The sequence below is a fragment of the Diabrotica virgifera genome, chromosome 3 (assembly GCF_917563875.1).
Source record: "Diabrotica virgifera virgifera chromosome 3, PGI_DIABVI_V3a".
NCBI classification, from domain to species: Eukaryota; Metazoa; Arthropoda; class Insecta; order Coleoptera; family Chrysomelidae; genus Diabrotica; species Diabrotica virgifera.
In genome coordinates this window covers 210220804-210242610 of record NC_065445.1, presented here as the reverse complement: position 1 = coordinate 210242610, position 21807 = coordinate 210220804, and the positions used below count along the sequence as shown (strand labels likewise).

The window sequence follows — 21807 nt, the reverse complement described above, 5'->3', positions numbered from 1 at the left end:
CACATACTCCATTCCACATGAATTACTCCTCTCAGACATCAATGTATTTTAAACCAGTCACAAATAACGAAATAATAAAATATATAAATTCCCTTAAAAATAATTCAGGACCAGGTAAAGATGCCATCTCTTCTAAAATTATAAAAACTCTTCACATCTATCCCATTGATTCTCTTGTTCATATAATAAACCTTATTTTTAAAACTGGTGATATTCCAAGTCATTTTAAAGTTTCAGTAGTGAGCCCTGTTTATAAATCAGGTAATAAATTTAATATGGAAAATTATAGACCAATAAGTATCATATCAAATCTAGGTAAAATCTTTGAAAAATGCTTAAAAGATAGATTAGTCGTCGCTGGGCCATCGAAGTGTAAACATCGTTAAAGCGCTCCGAAAAAACAGGTGATTAAGAATTCTAATTATCTTATCAACAACAATAAAAAAACCCATTAGCAATAAGTGAGAAAAACAAAACAATATGTTCCCTTCGGGGAATCTTATTGGGTTCAGAAATGGACAACCAGTTTATCAACAACAAAACATACAGAGTGATCCAATAAATCTACAAATAACACAAACAACCAATAACCAACTACAGTGGCAGCCAACAATGATGAACCAACCAGAAAATGCAATGAACATGAATATGCCAACTATGCAACAACAGTATCATACAACTCCTATACAGACAGCAAATACAAACTATCTCTCTCAACCAGTTCAGCAGCAAATGCCGACATCAAGTAAAAATAGTGCAAATATCGAAGACAGAGAAACTCACTATATGACATCAACCAGCGAAGATGAAGAAGAAAATCAGACAAACAGTAAAAACGCTTGGCAAGTCATGGGAAGCAATAAAAGGAAGAAAATACATAACAACAAACCAAATCCAAGCGAAATTGAAACAGGTAACCGATTCCAACCACTGTCGAAAGAAACAGAAGAAAATACTGGAAACGCAGAAACCAACAAAATACCAAAACCTCCACCAATATTTGTACACGGGGTACAGGATTTCAACGAGATGACAAAGCAATTACAGGAAATAGCGAAAAAAGAAGAATACCAGACAAAAAGTTTAATAAACAACGTTGTCAAAATAAATTGTGAAACACCAGAAATATACCGAAAATTGGTTAAGGAGTTCAAGGAAAAAAATATATACCATCACACGTACCAACTAAAAGAAGAACGAGCCTACAGAATCGTGATCAGATACTTACATCACTCAACCAATACTGATGACATAAAAAGTGAGCTATCTCAGTTAGGGCACAAAGTGAGAAACATAGTTAATGTAAAACAACAAAAAACCAAAGAACAACTTAATCTCTTCTTTGTAGATTTAGAACCCGCGCAAAACAATAAAGATGTCTATAATATAACAGGCCTACAGAACAGAGTAGTACACATAGAACCTCCACGAACTCAAAAAAACAGTATAATACAGTGCATGAGATGCCAACAATATGGATATTCCAAATCATATTGTAATAAACCATTCGTCTGTGTAAAATGCGGAGGCTCACACAATACCACCACATGCAAAAAGTCAAAGGAGACGCCAGCCATATGTGCGTTATGCAATGGAGGCCACCCAGCCAATTATAAGGGATGTGATCACTATAAGAAACTTACCAAAGGAAGCAACAAAAACAATGGAGAGCATCAAAACCCATCAGCAATCTACACAAATGATATATACACAAGAAACACACAACAACTATCCAATCCACTGCCCCAGGGCTTGAGCTACGCTGAAGTAACTAAACACAACCAAACAGAAGATACAACCACTGTGTTAAACAAGTTTTTGGAAGAATTCAAGAATCTATTCAACCAACTAATCCAACAAAATAGCATGGTCCTCAACATGCTTACCATGCTTATGAACAAAATGAAATAATGGCTAAGTTTCTTCGAATAGCCCAATGGAATGCCAACGGCCTTCCAAGGCATACAGAAGAAGTGAAAATATTTCTAGACATAAATAAAATTGACATATTTTTAATTAGTGAAACGCACTTTACGAACAGAACTTATTTTAACATACCTAAATATAAACTATATCATACTGAGCATCCTGACGGCACAGCCCACGGAGGTACAGCAATACTCATCAAAGAAAATATTAAACATCATGAACTACTGAAGTACAAAGAAGAACACATCCAAGCAACGACAGTAAGTGTTGAAGCACTTCCATATAATGTCAACGTAACAGCTGTGTACTGCCCTCCTCGCCATAATCTAAAACGAGAACACTGTGAAGAATTTTTCCAAACTTTAGGACCAAAATTCATTGCTGGGGGAGATTACAATAGCAAGCATACCTTGTGGGGGTCACGACAAAAGGCAGAGAACTTGCACATGTTATACAAAATAAGAATTACTCATTTATCTCAACGGGAACACCAACATACTGGCCGACCGATCCCAACAAAAAACCAGATTTATTGGACTTCTTCATAACAAACGGTATTGGTATAACTTATACAGATATAACACCAAGCTATGACCTAACTACTGACCATAGCCCAATAATAGCAACGGTAAGTACAACAGTTATCACTAAAAAACCAAAACTCCACCTGCACAACAATAAAACAAACTGGGACACTTACCGACAAATAATTCACGATACTATCGAAATAACGAGGCTGAAAAAACCGGAAGAAATAGAAGAGGACTATAACAAATTTATAAACATACTACAGTATGCAGCTAAATTAGCTACCCCACAAAGTAGTCCCAACAGAAACATAAGTAATATACCTTTAGAAATAAAAAAACTGGTAGCTGAAAAAAGAAAGGCTAGATCTGCATGGCAACGAACACACACACCAGACAGCAGAACAAGATACAATCGCATCAGCAACAAATTAAAATCAAAGCTGCAAGAAGTCAAAAATGAGTCATTTACGAATTACATCACCAATCTATCAAGACAAGACAACTCTATATAGCCCATAAAAGGTAAGCCCATAAAAAGTAAGAGAAAGCCAATAACAGCATTACCTCCAATACGTAAAAATTCAACACCACCAGGACCATGGGCAAAAAGTGATAAAGAAAAGGCTGACCTATTTGCTGAGTATTTAGCAGAAGTTTTTACTCCTTCAGGTTACCTACCAAAGGCTACCAAGGTCCAAGGTTACCTCCCTTCAAACCCTTCTTACATCATATCACAGCAACTTTCACTCACGACTAACTTACGCAATCCTTTCCTGGGGACACTCTTGCCATATAGATAAGGTGTTTGGTCAGCAGAGAAAGTGTATTCGCATAATCACAGGTCAGGGTTATCGGGACGATTGTAGGCAGTCTTTCAGAAACCTGAGGATTCTCACACTACCTTCTGTGTACATTATGCAGTGCCTGTTGTATGTTCATCAAAATGTAGATCTGTATAAAACACAACAGCATACTTATCAGACTAGAAATCATGATGCCCTTGTACCAGACTTCAGTCGACTTGAGAGGACCAGAAATGGAACCAGATACCTAGCATTGAAATTTTATAACTGTATACCAATATCTATTAAAAGTCTTGATTTTAACCAATTTAAGAGACAAATTAAAAATTATCTTCTGATGGGTGCTTTCTACTCATTTGAGGAGTACTTCAGATCTAAATTTTGTTTTGTCCTGTAATTTAATTAGTGTTTAGTTTTTAAATTTTAGTAATAGGTTTTTTTTACTGAAGTATTGTCAACTTTTAATGTAATTTTAGACAATTTTAATTATTGCTGACCTGTAAAAGTACATTTGTACATTATTACCAATAAATACTCTACTCTACTCTACTCCACTAAATGACGACCAAGTACCAGAAGCGAACCAAATATTAGAAGAACCACTACAGATACAGGACCGAATAAAACTATTTACTCCAAAAGAAATTAGAGACGTAATTGCCACCCTAAACCCAAAGAAGGCACCAGGCGAAGATCTGATAACCGCAAAAATGTTAAAAGAAATACCCAAAAACGGCATAGTTAAACTACTGCACATATTCAATGCAATACTTAGATGTGACTACTGGCCCAAAGCACTCAAAATTGGACAAATAATTATGATACCAAAGCCTGGCAAAAACCCTCTAGATGTCTCATCATATAGGCCTATCAGCTTATTACCAACAATCTCCAAGTTGCTTGAAAGACTTATCCTAAACAGAATAAATGCAGAAATAAATCCACAAAATTGGATCCCAGATCATCAGTTTGGATTTCGACAAAGCCATTTAACGATACAACAATGCCATCGCATAGTCAACGCCATCAACCAGTCACTTGAAAATCAGCAGTACTGCACAGCAGCCTTTATAGACATCAGTCAGGCTTTTGACAAAGTCTGGCATCCAGGCTTGTTATGCAAAATAAAAAGAATTCTCCCAGCAAGTTACTACAACCTACTGAAAGTCTACCTACACGAACGGCAGTTTAAAGTAAAAGTTAATGAAGAAGTCTCGGAATACAAGCCTATTCACTCTGGCGTACCACAAGGGAGCATACTAGGGCCATTATTGTACATACTATATACATATGACTTGCCTACAAATGATAAAACAACCATCGGGACATTTGCAGACGACACTGCTATTTTTGCCAAGCATGACGATCCTATTGCAGCAACACAAAATCTCCAAGAGCATCTAAACTCACTTGAAATATGGCTGAAGAAGTGGAAGTTTAAGGTAAACGAAACAAAATCATCCCATATAACATTCACTCTCCGGACTGGAACCTGCCCACCAGTAACCATCAATCAAATAAAAATACCACAAAGTAATCAAGTCAAATATCTAGGGCTACACTTTGACAATAAACTCAACTGGAAACACCATATAACAAAGAAAAGAATGCAACTTGACCTAAAAACCAAAGAACTTCACTGGCTCATTGGAAGAAAATCCCACCTTTCAATAGAAAACAAATTGCTAATATATAAAGCAGTGATAAAGCCAATCTGGACTTATGGCATTGAACTGTGGGGCTGTGCTAGCAAATCCAATACTGTGATTATCCAGAGAGCGCAATCCAAGATACTTCGAGCAATAGTTAATGCACCATGGTATGTATCAAACCAAACTCTACACAAAGATCTAAAAATTTCATATGTAACCGAAGTCATCCGAGAAAACAACAGAAAACACCACAACAAACTAGAAGACCATCCTAATCCACTACTTCATCCACTACTGCAACCTGTCCACAATAAAAGACTCAGAAGAAGCTGGCCCTCCGACCTAAGAGGTAACTGAGGAAACATCGCTGGATGTTTACCTCTCCACGTCACCACATTTACAATAATTTAATTTAATGTAAGACCAACAAATTGACTTATAGATGTTTGTTTTATATCTGATTGTCAATAAAGGGAGATAATAAAAAAAAAAGATAGATTAGTGTCATATTTAACTGAAAACAAAATATTATCTCCTAATCAGTTTGGTTTTACTCCTGGTCTAAGTACAGTAGATGCTATGAATGAAGTTGTGCAAGATATAACTATGCATCTTGATAAAGGGCAAAAATGTATTGCAGTGTTCCTTGACTTGTCCAAGGCATTTGAAACAGTTTCACACACTAAATTATTGGATATACTAGATAGATATGGCGTGAGGGGTATTGGGCAGAAAATTTTTACTAACTATCTTTATGAAAGAATACAATATACAAAAATAAATGATGCTATCAGCGAACCAAGAACTATTAAAATTGGAGTGCCACAGGGTACAGTTTTAGGCTTAATACTCTTTAATATATATATAAACTCAATATTTAATCTTAAGATCAGGGGTAAAATCGTGTCATATGCTGACGATACAGTCATAATTTTTTCTGCATCTACATGGGAAGAAGCAAAACAGAAACTTCAACAAGATCTATTTTATATCAAAAATTTTCTGGATACATTTAAACTTCTTCTAAATGCTAAAAAAACTAATTATGTAGCCTTTTTAGGTCTGGATCCCGCGTATGAAAAAAAAGTTGATTAATAGCAAGCTCAAATTTTGTTAATATCTTAAGGGTGTCTAGTCGGACAAACTTTGATATATGGGAACACTGGAACAGGGGAAGTTTGAATTGTGGAACAGGTTAAAAATTTGGAACTGTCACACCACGAAAACGGCACATTTATTTTGTCTGACAGAACAGACTTAAACTCTCCGAACAGAGATTAAACTCTCATGCAAAAATCAGACTGCTATTTACCACCAAATGGGCGTTTTAATGAGTGGAACATGTAGAATATTTCAAATGACAGGAATTATGACAGGTGATAGCAGTCTGATTTTTGCATGAGAGTTTAATCTCTGTTCGGAGAGTTTAAGTCTGTTCTGTCGGACAAAATAAATGTGCCGTTTTCGTGGTGTGACCATTCCAAATTTTTAACCTGTTCCACAGTTAAAACTGCCCCTGTTCCAGTGTTCCCATATATCAAAGTTTATCCGATTAGATACCCTTAAGCTATTAACAAATTTTCAGCTTGCTATTAATCAACTTTTTTTTCATACGCGGGATCCAGACCTATTTCTATAAATGATACAAATCGTCCAAACTTTGAAAACATTAACATTGAAGATCCTATTGAACAAGTAAATGTCATAAAATACTTAGGAGTATATTTAGATAAAAATCTTAAATGGGAACACCACATAACATACCTAACAAAAAAGATTAGGGCACTTATGCATAAATTTTATCTGCTAAGGGAGTTTCTTGCAAAAAAACTGATCACTATGATTTATCAATCCTTAATTGAGCCTTTACTAAGGTATGGAATTTTGTTGTGGGGTGGAGCATATGAAAACAACATAAGAAATCTCAAAGTAGCTCAAAATTCAATTATTAAAATAATGTTAAAAAAACCTAAACTTTTCTCTACAACTGAATTATATAATAATAAAATCTGTGACTTGAAAACACTCTATATTTCAACATGTTGCACATATATTCATAAAAATTTCTCCAAACAGACACTAATAGAACATAATTATCAAACTAGAGGTAACATCAAAATAAGCTTAGTTTTACCACAGATAAGTCGAGGAATAAGCCAACATTCTGTGATTTTTAGGGTACCCAAGTATTATAATTTACTACCAAACAAAATAAAAGAAATCAAATCCATAAAAATGTTTAATAAAAAGGTAGTTGATTGTATTACTGGAAACAAAACACAATTTGAATTGTAAATCCTGAAAAAATGTTCTTTTTTTGATTTTGGAATTCTTAATACCTAAAGTTGGATTTTTTACATATTATTATATTATATAGATATGCTGTTTACTTAGTTTTAAGTTTAAATTCCAAATAATTTTGATTCTCGAATGTGTTTTTTTTTTGAGTTATGTTTGTTGTTTATTTGGGTTTATATGACTGCGGACACTAAATCCATTCGCCAATGTGTTTATTTATAAGTAATCTATATTTATTTAGGATTTTTCTATAGACACACACACAGATGTTTTCACATCTAGGTGTCTTTCTGTATATTATATTATATGTACTTATATATAACTTGAAACTCTCGAAAAAACAGTTGATGTTTCTAGATGTTGGCAAAATTTTTGATCTTTTTTGGCAATTAATGTTAACAATTCCCTGTAATTGCCTCGAATGTCAGAGCCGTCGCCCTCAAAATGACCACGAAATGCTAATTCTTGTTTAGCCAAAAAACATACGGTATCTATTATAAGTGAGCTAAGGATATACCTATCTATTTTTTAACAAACTCATTATGTTAGCAATATTTGCTCTAAACGCTTGGCTAAGAGAACTTTCGATTCTTGTTTTGCCAAACTGAATCAAATGGGGTATACATCTTACATGTAGGTAATGGACAAATTTCATGTCTCTTTTTTAAAACTCTAAATCTATTTAAATCGTGAACCTGGTCCACCCATTTTTCTGTAGAAACCGGAAGACATGGCCAACAATACAGTCTATTTTTCTTGCAACCACATAACCAATGATTTTCACTGTATCAGAACTAAATTTAAAATATCGAACTACTTTTTTGATTCATTTTTTTAAATTGTTTAAAATAGGTCTTTCATTTTCAAAAATCTCATTTTTTTTCTTCAGTCAGAATTACTTTTCACGTAGTTGATTGATTACGCAGCGACACTCATCCATGGTGAACTGCACGCACACTTTTTATAGGTACTGTAACCAAATTTAAATCTGGTAACAGCCCTACTGATATACACAGCGTGCTTACGCCCGTCGCTCCTTCAAAATTTTTAGACACTAGCTGGTCCCGAGCCGCCCGAACGACAGCGAGATAACCATTCATTGTAACCACAAATGAGACTGGTAACAGAATATAATAAAGTGCAACTGAGTCACATAAACTCGCCAATATTTTCGTGTGTCTACGAGTAGTTGGCTATTTACTGAATTAGGTACTATTAACACATAATATAATATATTTCTATTGGTAAAAATAATATTTTATATAATATATAATATAATAATATATACTTAATATATAGATAAATGGAATTATTCATTGTCATAAAATATTTATTTGCAATTAAATATTTTTAACTGTTACCAATGGTAACAGTGGTTACATGGACGCTTCGCCAGTGGATTCAAAGAATTTTATATAATAGTATTAATGGATAGTGCTACAAAGTATGTAGCACCATCTAGCTAGCCAAATAAAGATGTAGGACCCTGTTAATCCAAAGATTTAATGTTGCTGCTTTTATTGATATATTGTTCTAACAATGCTCAATATGTGGCTTAGGTCACTGTTGCTCTAAGGGGCTCATTTGTAAAATTGTTCTATGACAATAAATAAGGGAAATATAGCTCTGGTATTCCTGACCAGTTTACATTTTGTCTTGGCACCACTTGGGGGGTACTAGTGTCTACCCTATGGGGTATATCGGTATATGTGACAACCTGGCAAATTTCCCATTGATTTATTGTTTGAAGCACACACCTATTACATACCTCTAGCTTTTTCCTCTGGAGCATTGTCAATATCCGCATATCCTCTTGCTTGGGCTAACTTTTGTTCAGCTAAAACTTTGGTAATAGCTGCAGTAAGTGTGGTCTTACCATGATCTACATGTCCTATAGTACCCACATTACAATGTGGTTTGGTTCTTTCAAATACTTTTTTCTCTGCATACAATCGTTTTTGGTTGTATTGAACTGTCGCTAGTTGTAATGTTTTACAGTAGTTCCTCACTTTTGTACCAGTTCCTTTTGAAAAAAGCTGTTTAAGGGAACGGTGCACCACTAAAAAAGAATAAAGTATAAAGATAACCTTACAATTACAAAAAAAGAATAGAATATCAAGATAACGTCACAACATAAAGATAAAATTACCTGGTGCTAAAGTTCTAGCAACAATAATTGAAGTCATATTTGAATAGAAAGTGGAAGTTCTTAACTTTATAATAAATATATTTTACATTAAAACCCCGGCATGGAGTTTGTTATTTAATCAGACAGTAATGGCGATCTCCAGTGACAAGAATCTACTGGTCGAGCAAGTCTCGTAAATTTCACGATTGCGAGCCACGCTTCACGCAACCGTGTTTGCGTACTTGTGTTTCGAGTTGCGTGGTCGTGCGGAGTTATATTTACCTATTTGTGTAACTTGATTGCTTGATTCTGTGGTGTGAAGGTGGTTAAACTTTTGTTTTATTTTTTTTTGTTTTGTTTGTTTTTGTTGTTGCGAATATATCGCAGAAAGTTTTTAGATGAAGTAATTGTATGATGAAGATAACACAGAAAATACAAGAGGGCAGCATAGTTTGCAAAACAACTGTTACAATTTGAAATCAACAATTTGTTAAGTTGTTGTCTTGCAGGTAAAAAAAGTGACTTTTTAAAAAAATTATATCTTGGAAACTAAAAATTATTTTTATTTATAATTGAAACATGTAAAAGTATAGTACTCTCAAAAAAATTTCAGCCAAAAATATTCATTTTTGTAGAGTTGACTGCAATTTTTCGACAACAGCCCTTTTTTGCGGTGAGCAGCATAACAAGTCCAGTCTCATCTGAAATCAAAGTTTCTTGTAGTTTATACCTCTGGCTAGTGAATGAACAAAGGATTTTTTATTAGATGAGGTCATTTTTGTTTTATAAAAAAAACTACTTTAAAAATGAGAAAAATTGGGGTCAAAAATGTGTTTAAACTTATGTAAAATCTTCAAATTTCATTTTTTTTTAATTCCTTCGTTCATATTCTAGCCAGAGGTATAAACTACAAGAAACTTTTTGATTTCAGATGAGACTGGACTTAGTTATGCTGCCAACGCAAAAAAACTTAAACTCTACAAAAATGAATATTTTTGGCCGAAACTTTTTTTGAGACTACCTTAAGTACTATACTTTTACATGTTCCAATTATAAATAAAAATAAATTTTAGTTTTCGAGATATAATTTTTTTAAAAAGTCACTTTTTTTACCCACAAGACCTATGTAACCCCTTAAAAAAATGTTTGCAAGAATATGTTTGATGGCCAAGATGCATACATATATTTAGAAGGAAAGTTCCTGATTTCTGTAGTATAATACATAATACCGAAGAGGAAGTAGCCCTAAGCGCCGGACTCCACTTGCGATTTGTAGTTGTGAAGATTGAACACATTCTTTCAAATAGAAGTCACTCCATGATTATTTAGTCACAAATGGATTGACTTGTATTTGAAACAATGTGTTCAATCTTCCTGATTACAAATCGCAAGTGGAGTGCAGCGGTAATAACACCAAAATATTCCATATAGGTCCATAGAAGGTACACAGACAATGAAAAATTCCTGGAATATCCCCGAAAACATGTTCCCTGAACATCCCAGGAAAATCCTGTGTCAGCATTTTAAACATTACCTGAATGTCTTATTGGAACATTCCATGAATGTCCACGAATGTTCTCTGGACATTCAAAATATATTTTGTAGACATTCCCTGGATATACCAGAAATACAGTGATGAGTGCTCTAATAACCGGCAAAATAGCACAAAAGATGTATTAAGTAGTGAGATAAAAAGACATGAAACTAGTCGAGCTGGGAAATTTAGCGATATTAACTTATACATTTAGATTGTATTGATTGTGTACCACCTTCAGACGTATCAGATGAGTTTGGAAACTACCACTGTCACAGTGACAGTTTTAGTTGACATACTCCTCCGATATGTGTAAAGGTGGGATCAATATAACGTAAATTTAAAGGTTAATTTCGCTAAATTTCCCAGCTCGACTAGTTTCATTTCTTTTTATCTCACAACTAAATATGTTGCCCATATTTTGCCGGTTATTAGGGCACTCATCACTGTACATCCTTGCTGATGTGACAATACCTCCTATCTGTTTTTTCATGAGTTTTGTATGAGAGATGGAAAAACATGTTTTAAGGTCACCTCCTGTGTTCATATGTAAGTTTTGACTTGTTTTGTAGTTCATAGATAGTTTAATTTACTACAAAACAAGTCAAAAAATATCATATGAAAACAGGAGGTGACCCTAAGACAAGTTTTTAGTCTCTCTTACAAAACTCATGAAAAAACAGATAGGATGTATTATTACATCACTGACGATATGTGGCCATACCAAATAATACATCCTTGATAAATATAAACATTTTTATTGAACAAAATCTTTTCATACATTTTTTTAATGCAATTTACTGATATTCCTAAATATTTCAAAAAAATGTGTCACATTTGCTTTGTAAACCTTCCTTTTGCCTTTCGTAGCCACATATTCCGTTTCCTTCCTGGTTTTTTGTAGACCACTTCTCTCAGCTGATACTAAAAAAAATAAAATAAATGGTAATTTTTCTATCCTTTACAATTAACAATCAGAAGAAATATTATTTACAGATAATGATATGCATAATAATAATAGGTTTGTTCTAGCATCAGTTTGAAACCATCAGCGAATAGTGGACCAGCGCGAGTAGAGGGGATCGCACTGGTGACTGTATTATGTTCTTTTACTGACCAACTGTTTGCTGATGGTTTTTGACTAGTTTGACTGTTTGCTAGAACAAACCTAATAATAATGAATATTTTGTATTTTGACAATGACATCTGATGTGGAAGTCAAAACATTAATAAAATTATTTTTTCAAGTTAACTTTCACATGCGCGTCTTAAAATTGTACTTTTAATACTTATATCATAAATAACTATTAAAACTATCTTAAGAGGAAACAGTATCGATCAACAGGTAGCGAAAAGTGTTCCAAGATTGCGGCTGTAATTTTGAATATTTTTTCAAGATATTTGGCACACATATTCTTAATATAATAAAGAATGGCGGTACAGAGCCCAATTTGAAAAATATATTAATATGTGGAAATTACTCTGTAATTAAATACAATATAAAAAAACGAGCTTGTACCGCCATTAAGAAGAACAAAAAAATACACTTTTTTCAAATACAACTTTTTTATCCGATTTTGTGTTATTTTGGAACTACTAAAATTTTTTATTTCATTAGTAGTTCCAAAATTACACAAAATCTAGGCATCGGATAAAAAAGTTTATTTGAAGAAAGTGTATTTTTTTGTTCTTCTTAATGGTGGTACTTTTGGAGAAGGAAGCTTGCCAAGTACTTATTAATTAGGTATATTTACTGGGAGACATAATTCATATGCAACGCTTCGTGACGACCATTTTATTAGACTACTTCAACTGTCAATATTGCCAACCTGATTTACATATACTTGGGGATCAGGATAGCTAACATTTCAATACCCCCTCTCAATTTATACAACATTTACATAAATAGTAAATTTGGATGAATTGTCGACTAAACAACAATCTTGACTCTAACCAAGTCTTGACAAAAATTGAACTAAATGAAATCATAAAAACATACTTATACATCCTACATTACTCAGGTTACAACTCATACATATATAGAAAAATATTCAAAAAAAAATAACTTTCATTAACTCAAAAAATATTAACATGAGAATATGATAAAAAATAAAAAAAGCAAATAGATAATTCACATGAGTTGTGCCTAAAGTATAAAAGTACTAATCTATAAAAACTTTCAACATTCTTGAATTTTGATCAAAGTTCTGAGACGTGAGAATATTTCATTTGAAGGAGCTTTAGTGAAAATATCAGCACAGTTTGATTTTGTATTTATGTACTGTAAAGTTTTTTGTGAACAATAACTCACAACATGTAACAGTCGATGAAATATATTCGGCCTCAGTACTGCTCAATGAAACAGTGCTCTGTTTCCTTGAATACCATGAAACTGGATTGTCTAGAAAATATACTATACCTCCTGACATGCTTTTTCTATCATTTACATTTGCTGCCCAATCTGAGTCTGAATATGCAAATATTAAAGGTTTTCTTTTTATATTTTTACTGTATATAAGACAGAAATTAATTGTATTTTTTTAAATATCTAATAATACGTTTAGCAGCTTTCCATAATATATCATCACGACAATCGAGAAATTGACTCAAATAAGAGATTGAAAACATTATGTCAGGGCGACTACCCAATGCAATATATATTAAGCTTCCAATTAATTGCCTATAAGGCACATTGACAGAGATTTGATTATTAGCATTAGTTTTGTCAACCTGAAAACCTGTTTCCATTGGTGTTTTGCTAACATTGCAATTCGTCATATTAAATTTCTCAATTATCTTATTGATTAAGGGTTTTTGAGAAATATACATTTTTACATCATTTTTATTTACAGAATATTCAAAATCAATACCCAAAAAGTTGTTTACACAACCAAGATTTTTTGCGTTAAACTCACTTTTTAAACTTTCAATAATTTTTTGAATCGAATCGCTATCTTCACCGCACAATAGGATATCATCGACCCATATACACATACACACATTTTTCTTTGTATAAACGCAACAGTCACTTTCCGCACTTTTAAAACCAATTTTGATTGCCCATTTGTTGAATCGTTGGTTCCAGCATTTGGGTGATTCTTTTAGTCCATATAAAGCCTTTTGTAGTTTGAGAACTTTGCTTTGTCGTTTATAACCCTTAGGACAATGAATATAAACATCATGTTGTAGCACTCCGTTGATGAACGCTGAAGGAATGTCTAATTGGTATACCTTCCAGTCGTTATTGAGAGCCAGTGATAATAAAATTCTTACACTTGCCATCTTAGCTACCGGTGAATATATATCTAAAAACACTTCTTCTTCATAACCCTTGGCGACTAAGCGAGCTTTTTTCGTGCCATCACTTTTTGTTTTAAATACCCATTTTGTATTTATGATTTGTTGATCATGAGGTATTTTTGTGGCTTCACTCCACGTGTTCATTTTTTCAAGACATTCTAGTTCTGTTTCTATTGCCTGCTTCCATTCATCCTCCTCTACTGCTTCTTCATAAGTTACTGGTGTTGATGTAACTAAGCAATATGCATAATAAAGTTCATAGTCTTTGAACTTCGAAGGTTGTTTTATTTCTCTATTGGAGGAAGTAATTTTGGTATTTTGTAAATTTACTGGTTCTTCATCTTGTGAATTAATTTCAGTAGTGTTTCTTAATGTTTGGACTGTACTTTCTTCATAATTTGTTTCAAATGTTTCCAATTCATTTTGGCTTGGTAAAATTTCCTCAACATTTTGATTATTCGACGATATTTCTGGAGAATATTTATACTGTGTTTCATCGAAAACAACATCTCTTGAAATTTTGATTTGCTTGGTCAGTGGATTCCAAATTCTATAACCAGCACCACTGTATCCAACCATTACACCTTTACTTGCTCTTGGTTCTAATTTACTTTGCTTTGGTAGGTTGTAGTACCATACTTTTGAACCAAAAATTCTAAGTTTAGACAAGTCAAGTCTGCCTAAGTATATTTCTGCTGGTACTTGTAATTCAATTGCTCGTGATGGAGTTCGATTAAGCTGATAAACAGCTGTTCTAACTGCTTCTCCCCACAAACTCTTTGGAAGATTTGTTTCTACAAACATTGCTCTTACTTTGTCTAAAATAGTACGATTAAGTCGTTCGGCTATACTATTCTGCTGAGGTGTGTACCCTGCAGTAAATTCTTGTACTATACCATGTTGTATACAATAGTTTTTAAAATATTTAGAAGACATCTCTCCACCTTTATCCATTCTTATTCTAGATACTCTCCTGCCTTCTGCAGCTAATTTTTCAATATGATTAATAAGATGTGATTCGCTTTCGCTTTTTCTTGTCATTAAATATACAACACTAAAATGTGAGAAATCATCAATAATTGATAAGTAATACTTTTCACCAGAAAATGTGGGATCTTTGGATGGTCCCCAAGTATCAACATGTAAAAGTTCCCCAACTCTAGAGGATTTTTTGTATATAACTTCTTTAAAAGGTTGCCTTGTGGCTTTTCCTTGTTGACACGAGTCACATAGTTTATCTGAATAGGGAAGTCCCAACAATTGTAGTCCCCTTCTATTTACGTGTCCTAAACGTAAATGCCATAAGTCTTTATCGCTATGCTTTGCTACTAAACTAGATTGAAAATTATTTAATTGAAAATTTGCAGCAAATAAGTTACTCTTATGTTTATAGCAAATAAGTTTAAAGTTCTTTTTTCTTATTTCAGCCTTATTTTCTTTAAATACAACTGTGAAACCTAAACTGTTTAGTTTACTGACTGATAATAAATTATATTCTAGTTCATTTAAAATGAGAACATCAATGTTAATAGGAGTTTCATTGTAATAAACTTTTAATTTACCTTTTGTACGAGCCGTCATCACTCTTCCATCTGCTATTTTAATGCCAACAGGCTCAATTTCAATAATATTACTTATAAATTGTTTATATTTATTGCTGCACATATTCTGTGATGCTCCAGAATCTATTATAAACGAAATTTGGCTGTCATCATTCTTGAGATTTTCAGCTGGTAGGGCTGTGATAAAACTTACTTCGTCTTCGGCTACATGTATATTCTGTTTACCTTGTGTATCATTATTGGCTCTTCTGCCACGGGAATAGTTATTTCCTCGAAAAAATCTACCTCGATTATTGTTACCTCTATAATTATTATTGTTTTTTCTGAAACAATTGGACACTAGATGGCCTTCAAGTCCACAAAATGAGCATCGGGGTTTTTTATTGTATTGCTTCGTATAAAAAGAGGATTCTTCACTTTCTTGTACATTATTTTTCAGCTTCAATTCTGCATCTAATAATTTTGCTTTAACGAAATCAACAGATAGTTTATCATTTGAAGTTTCTAGGACAGTAATAACGGTGTCAAACGTATCTGTCATTGTCAACAAAAGGTGACATACCTTGTCATCTTCTTCGATTGTAGTTCCAGTCGATTCAAGCTCTCGGATTAAAGAATCGAATTCAACGAAAAATTTTTGTAAATCGATACCTTGTTTATATTTCAACGTTAACAACTTTTTCCGCACATATAAACGAGAAAGAATACTTTTTCTTTCAAACACTTTTTCTAAACTTTTTATCATTTCGAATGCTGAGTCACAGTCACGAATATATTCTAAATGTTCATCTGTAATGCATGTGACAATGATCGATCTTGCTGTTGCATCATGCTTTTTATGTTGATTTTGCTCGTCTCTTGATAATTGTGTGAATTGCGTTGCAGTTACTTCAGTGGTAATAAAATCTTTAACACCTTTGGCATCTAGAAGATTGCCTAATCTAAATTTCCATGACGAAAAGTTCGTAGATGTTAATTGCGGATACAAACTCACGGTTGAATTCGCGCCATTTAAACCTTGGACTGCCATTTTTTTGCGGTCACTCACAACACTGCCGGTCGGTATAAACAGCAACACTAAAAAACTTTACTTCTTATTGAATGTACTCTTGGCATGTAAAACTGGAGTCCATAACCTTTTGGAGAAGGAAGCTTGCCAAGTACTTATTAATTAGGTATATTTACTGGGAGACATAATTCATATGCAACGCTTCGTGACGACCATTTTATTAGACTACTTCAACTGTCAATATTGCCAACCTGATTTACATATACTTGGGGATCAGGATAGCTAACATTTCAATAGGTACAGGCTCGTTTTTTAAATATTGTATAATTACAGAGTAATTTCCACATATTAATATATTTTTCAAATTGGGCTCTGTACCGCCATTCTTTATTATTTTACGAATATGTGTGCCAAATGCCTCGAAAAAATATTCAAAATTACAGTGACAATCTTGGAACACGTTTTTTCTACCTGTTTATCGCTACTGTATTACCTTAAAACATTGTAATTTGCTAAACCAGTATATTTTACTCTACTACTACTCTACTAGCTACCTCATTTTCCACTGTTTCTAAAGACTTGTTTACATGGGTAGAGTTTTGAGGAGAGTAGAGTAGTGGTAGTACTCTACCAAAAATGGCTTGATACCATTCACATGAGGAGAGTACAAGTATAGTACTGATGCTAGTATAGTGAAACCGATTTTTGTATTTTTAAACACTCTTGATTATAAGTGCACCTTAAATTCTTAATTTTTTGCTTAAGCTCGTTTACTCCAAAGCCCCCTTTGCCATTCTTTCGACGATTTCATCCTCTGCAGCTTGCTGCAAACTTTTATTTCTGTAGTATACACTACCTAAATTCCATAAACACTGGTATTCGCCGTATTATAGCTCTACAAGTTTTAAAGTTTCATCTTCGGTGAACTTCATTTTCACTATTTACACAAAACACAATTCCAGCCAGAATGACAGCGCCCCCATGTACTCTCCTACCTACTCTATTCTGCCATAATTGAGCGTGTTCCATAGGTAGAGTGTGCAGGCGAGTAGACATTTTGGCAGTAGTGGTGGTCATAGAGTAGTTACTTTGCCATAGGTTGCTAGTCACTCTACTTTAACTCCAACTATACACTCTACCAGCTATTCTACTGTGCTGAGCATTTTTACAGGTAGAGTTACTCTACTATATCAAGTACTTGCATCATTACTCTACCCGTGTAAACAAGTCTTAAATCTACTGAATGAAAATCTACTTAATCTTAATCTACTCTTAATGAAAAATGTCTAAAATCATTTACCCACCTAGTATTATTGTAGAATTTAAGACAGTCCAGTTCCTTATAAATAATTTCAATATGAATATTTTTCCCTTTAATTCTCCTTTGATACCACTCCATTTTAGATTTTGGGGAACTTATTTCATTGTGTTTATAGACCATATTTATTGAAGGAACCCAATCTGGAGATTGTTATTATCGATTAAGTCGGCTGGTTTTCCTATAAGATTCAAATGTTAACATCTTCAAAAATCGTTACTGTTGTAATTGTAACTTACCAGATATAAAATGATTACAGCAGACAGGACAGGAAAATTTTCATTTCGCTAGTAAAACCTGTACATTGTATTGCATTTAACCATTGTTGTCTCTCAGATACCTTATTTAGTTCAGTTTAAAAGTGAACTTTATCTTGACTTTATCACAATTACTTTGCATTTCACACTTCACAACACAACACCAATGAAGCATATTATCTTTCTAAATTAATACTTCCAGAGAAAATGTTAAATTAATCTTTGTACAACACAAAATTACAAAGAAATACAACTAAAATTATCTAAAACTCATTAAGAACAGATAGAATAAGATTTATCTTTTACACCCAGTAGCCATATTGATTTAATTTTGAAAACGATTATATTTAAATTTGGTAAATATAACTCCGCACGACCACGCAACTCGAAACACAAGTACGCAAACACGGTTGCGTGAAGCGTGGCTCGCAATCGTGAAATTTACGAGACTTGCTCGACCTGTAGATTCTTGTTCTCCAGTGATGCCAACCTTCAAGCAAGCTTTTTCCCCTTAACACCAGCAAGGACACTTCCTGATACAAGAATCTACAGGTCGAGCAAGTCTCGTAAATTTCACGATTGCGAGCCACGCTTCACGCAACCGTGTTTGCGTACTTGTGTTTCGAGTTGCGTGGTCTTGCGGAGTTACATTTACCAAATTTAAATCCGTTCCAACATGCTGTCAAAATTAAATCAATATGTCAATATGGCTACTGGGTGTAAAAGATAAATCTTATTCTATCTGTTCTTAATGAGTTTTAGATAATTTTAGTTGTATTTCTTTGTAATTTTGTGTTGTACAAAGATTAATTTAACATTTTCTCTGGAAGTATTAATTTAGAAAGATAATTATGCTTCATTGGTGTTGTGTTTTGAAGTGTGAAATGCAAAGTAATTGTGATAAAGTTCACTTTTAAACTGAACTAAATAAGGTATCTGAGAGACAACAATGGTTAAATGCAATACAATGTACAGGTTTTACTAGCGAAATGAAAATTTTCCTGTCCTGTCTGCTGTAATCATTTTATATCTGGTAAGTTACAATTACAACAGTAACGATTTTTGAAGATGTTAACATTTTAATCTTATAGGAAAACCAGCCGACTTAATCGATAATAACAATCTCCAGATTGGGTTCCTTCAATAAATATGGGCTATAAACACAATGAAATAAGTTCCCCAAAATCTAAAATGGAGTGGTATCAAAGGAGAATTAAAGGAAAAAATATTCATATTGAAATTATTTATAAGGCACTGGACTGTCTTAAATTCTACAATAATACTAGGTGGGTAAATGATTTTAGACATTTTTCATTAAGAGTAGATTAAGATTAAGTAGATTTTCATTCAGTAGATTTAAGACTTGTTTACACAGGTAGAGTAATGATGCAAGTACTTGATAGAGTAGAGTAACTCTACCTGTAAAAATGCTCAGCACAGTAGAATAGCTGGTAGAGTGTATAGTTGGAGTTAAAGTAGAGTGACTAGCAACCTATGGCAAAGTAACTACTCTATGACCGCCACTACTGCCAAAATGTCTACTCGGCTGCACACTCTACCCATGGAACACGCTCAATTATGGCAGAATAGAGTAGGTAGGAGAGTACATGGGGGCGCTGTCATTCTGGCTGGAATTGTGTTTTGTGTAAATAGTGAAAATGAAGTTCACCGAAGATGAAACTTTAAAACTTGTAGAGCTATAATACAGCGAATACCAGTGTTTATGGAATTTAGGTAGTGTATACTACAGAAATAAAAGTTTGCAGCAAGCTGCGGAGGATGAAATCGTCGAAAGAATGGCAAAGGGGGCTTTGGAGTAAACGAGCTTAAGCAAAAAATTAAGAATTTAAGGTGCACTTATAATCAAGAGTGTTTAAAAATACAAAAATCGGTTTCACTATACTAGCATCAGTAATATACTTGTACTCTCCTCATGTGAATGGTATCAAGCCATTTTTGGTAGAGTACTACCGCTACCCTACTCTCCTCAAAACTCTACCCATGTAAACAAGTCTTTAGAAACAGTGGAAAATGAGGTAGCTAGTAGAGTAAAATATACTGGTTTAGCAAATTACAATGTTTTAAGGTAATACAGTAGCGATAAACAGGTAGCCAAAACGTGTTCCAAGATTGTCACTGTAATTTTGAATATTTTTTCGAGGCATTTGGCACACGTATTCGTAAAATAATAAAGAATGGCGGTACAGAGCCCAATTTGAAAAATATATTAATATGTGGAAATTACTCTGTAATTATACAATATTTAAAAAACGAGCCTGTACCGCCATTAAGAAGAACAAAAAAATACACTTTCTTCAAATAAACTTTTTTTTCCGATGCCTAGATTTTGTGTAATTTTGGAACTACTAATGAAATAAAAAATTTTAGTAGTTCCAAAATAACACAAAATCGGATAAAAAAGTTGTATTTGAAGAAAGTGTATTTTTTTGTTCTTCTTAATGGCGGTACAAGCTCGTTTTTTTTATATTGTATTTAATTACAGAGTAATTTCCACATAATAATATATTTTTCAAATTGGGCTCTGTACCGCCATTCTTTATTATATTACGAATATGTGTGCCAAATATCTTGAAAAATATTCAAAATTACAGCCGCAATCTTGGAACACATTTTCGCTACCTGTTGATCGATACTGTTTCCTCTTAAGATAGTTTTAATAGTTATTTATGATATAAGTATTAAAAGTACAATTTTAAGACGCGCATGTGAAAGTTAACTTGAAAAAATAATTTTATTAATGTTTTGACTTCCACATCAGATGTCATTGTCAAAATACAAAATATTTATTATTATTAGGTTTGTTCTAGCAAACAGTCAAACTAGTCAAAAACCATCAGCAAACAGTTGGTCAGTAAAAGAACATAATACAGTCACCAGTGCGATCCCCTCTACTCGCGCTGGTCCACTATTCGCTGATGGTTTCAAACTGATGCTAGAACAAACCTATTATTATTATGCATATCATTATCTGTAAATAATATTTCTTCTGATTGTTAATTGTAAAGGATAGAAAAATTACCATTTATTTCATTTTTTTTAGAATCAGCTGAGAGAAGTGGTCTACAAAAAACCAGGAAGGAAACTGAATATGTGGCTACGAAAGGCAAAAGAAAGGTTTACAAAGCAAATGTGACACATTTTTTTGAAATATTTAGGAATATCAGTAAATTGCATTAAAAAAATGTATGAAAAGATTTTGTTCAATAAAAATGTTTATATTTATCAAGGATGTATTATTTGGTATGGCCACATATCGTCAGTGATGTAATAATACATCCTATTTGTTTTTTCATGAGTTTTGTAAGAGAGACTAAAAACTTGTCTTAGGGTCACCTCCTGTTTTCATATGATATTTTTTGACTTGTTTTGTAGTAAATTAAACTATCTATGAACTACAAAACAAGTCAAAACTTACATATGAACACAGGAGGTGACCTTAAAACATGTTTTTCCATCTCTCATACAA

At 33.2% G+C, this 21807-nt stretch overlaps 1 protein-coding gene and 2 long non-coding RNA genes across 3 annotated transcripts in view; 1 reads left to right on the top strand and 2 right to left on the bottom strand.

The window, feature by feature from the left end:
• LOC126882342 (elongation factor Tu) overlaps window positions 1–9506 on the bottom strand; it is a 95500-nt gene extending 85994 nt beyond the window's left edge. The window contains exons 1-2 of the mRNA XM_050647239.1: window positions 9362–9506; window positions 8981–9271 (exon numbers count right to left, since the gene is read on the bottom strand). Of these exons, the coding sequence (XP_050503196.1) occupies window positions 8981–9271; window positions 9362–9398 (328 nt within the window). The 5' untranslated portion in view covers window positions 9399–9506. The remainder of the gene's footprint in view (window positions 1–8980; window positions 9272–9361) is intronic.
• A 2110-nt stretch (window positions 9507–11616) lies between these two features.
• LOC126882348 (uncharacterized) lies at window positions 11617–18793 on the bottom strand. Its single transcript, XR_007697287.1, has 3 exons — window positions 18303–18793; window positions 18050–18244; window positions 11617–11798 (listed from the first exon to the last, which is right to left on the bottom strand). It is a non-coding gene; the product is annotated as an uncharacterized LOC126882348 (long non-coding RNA).
• Window positions 18794–18804: 11 nt separating this feature from the next.
• On the top strand, window positions 18805–21563 carry LOC126882349 (uncharacterized). The gene is made up of 3 exons (XR_007697288.1): window positions 18805–19353; window positions 19412–19606; window positions 21382–21563. It is a non-coding gene; the product is annotated as an uncharacterized LOC126882349 (long non-coding RNA).
• The last annotated feature ends 244 nt before the right edge of the window (window positions 21564–21807 follow it).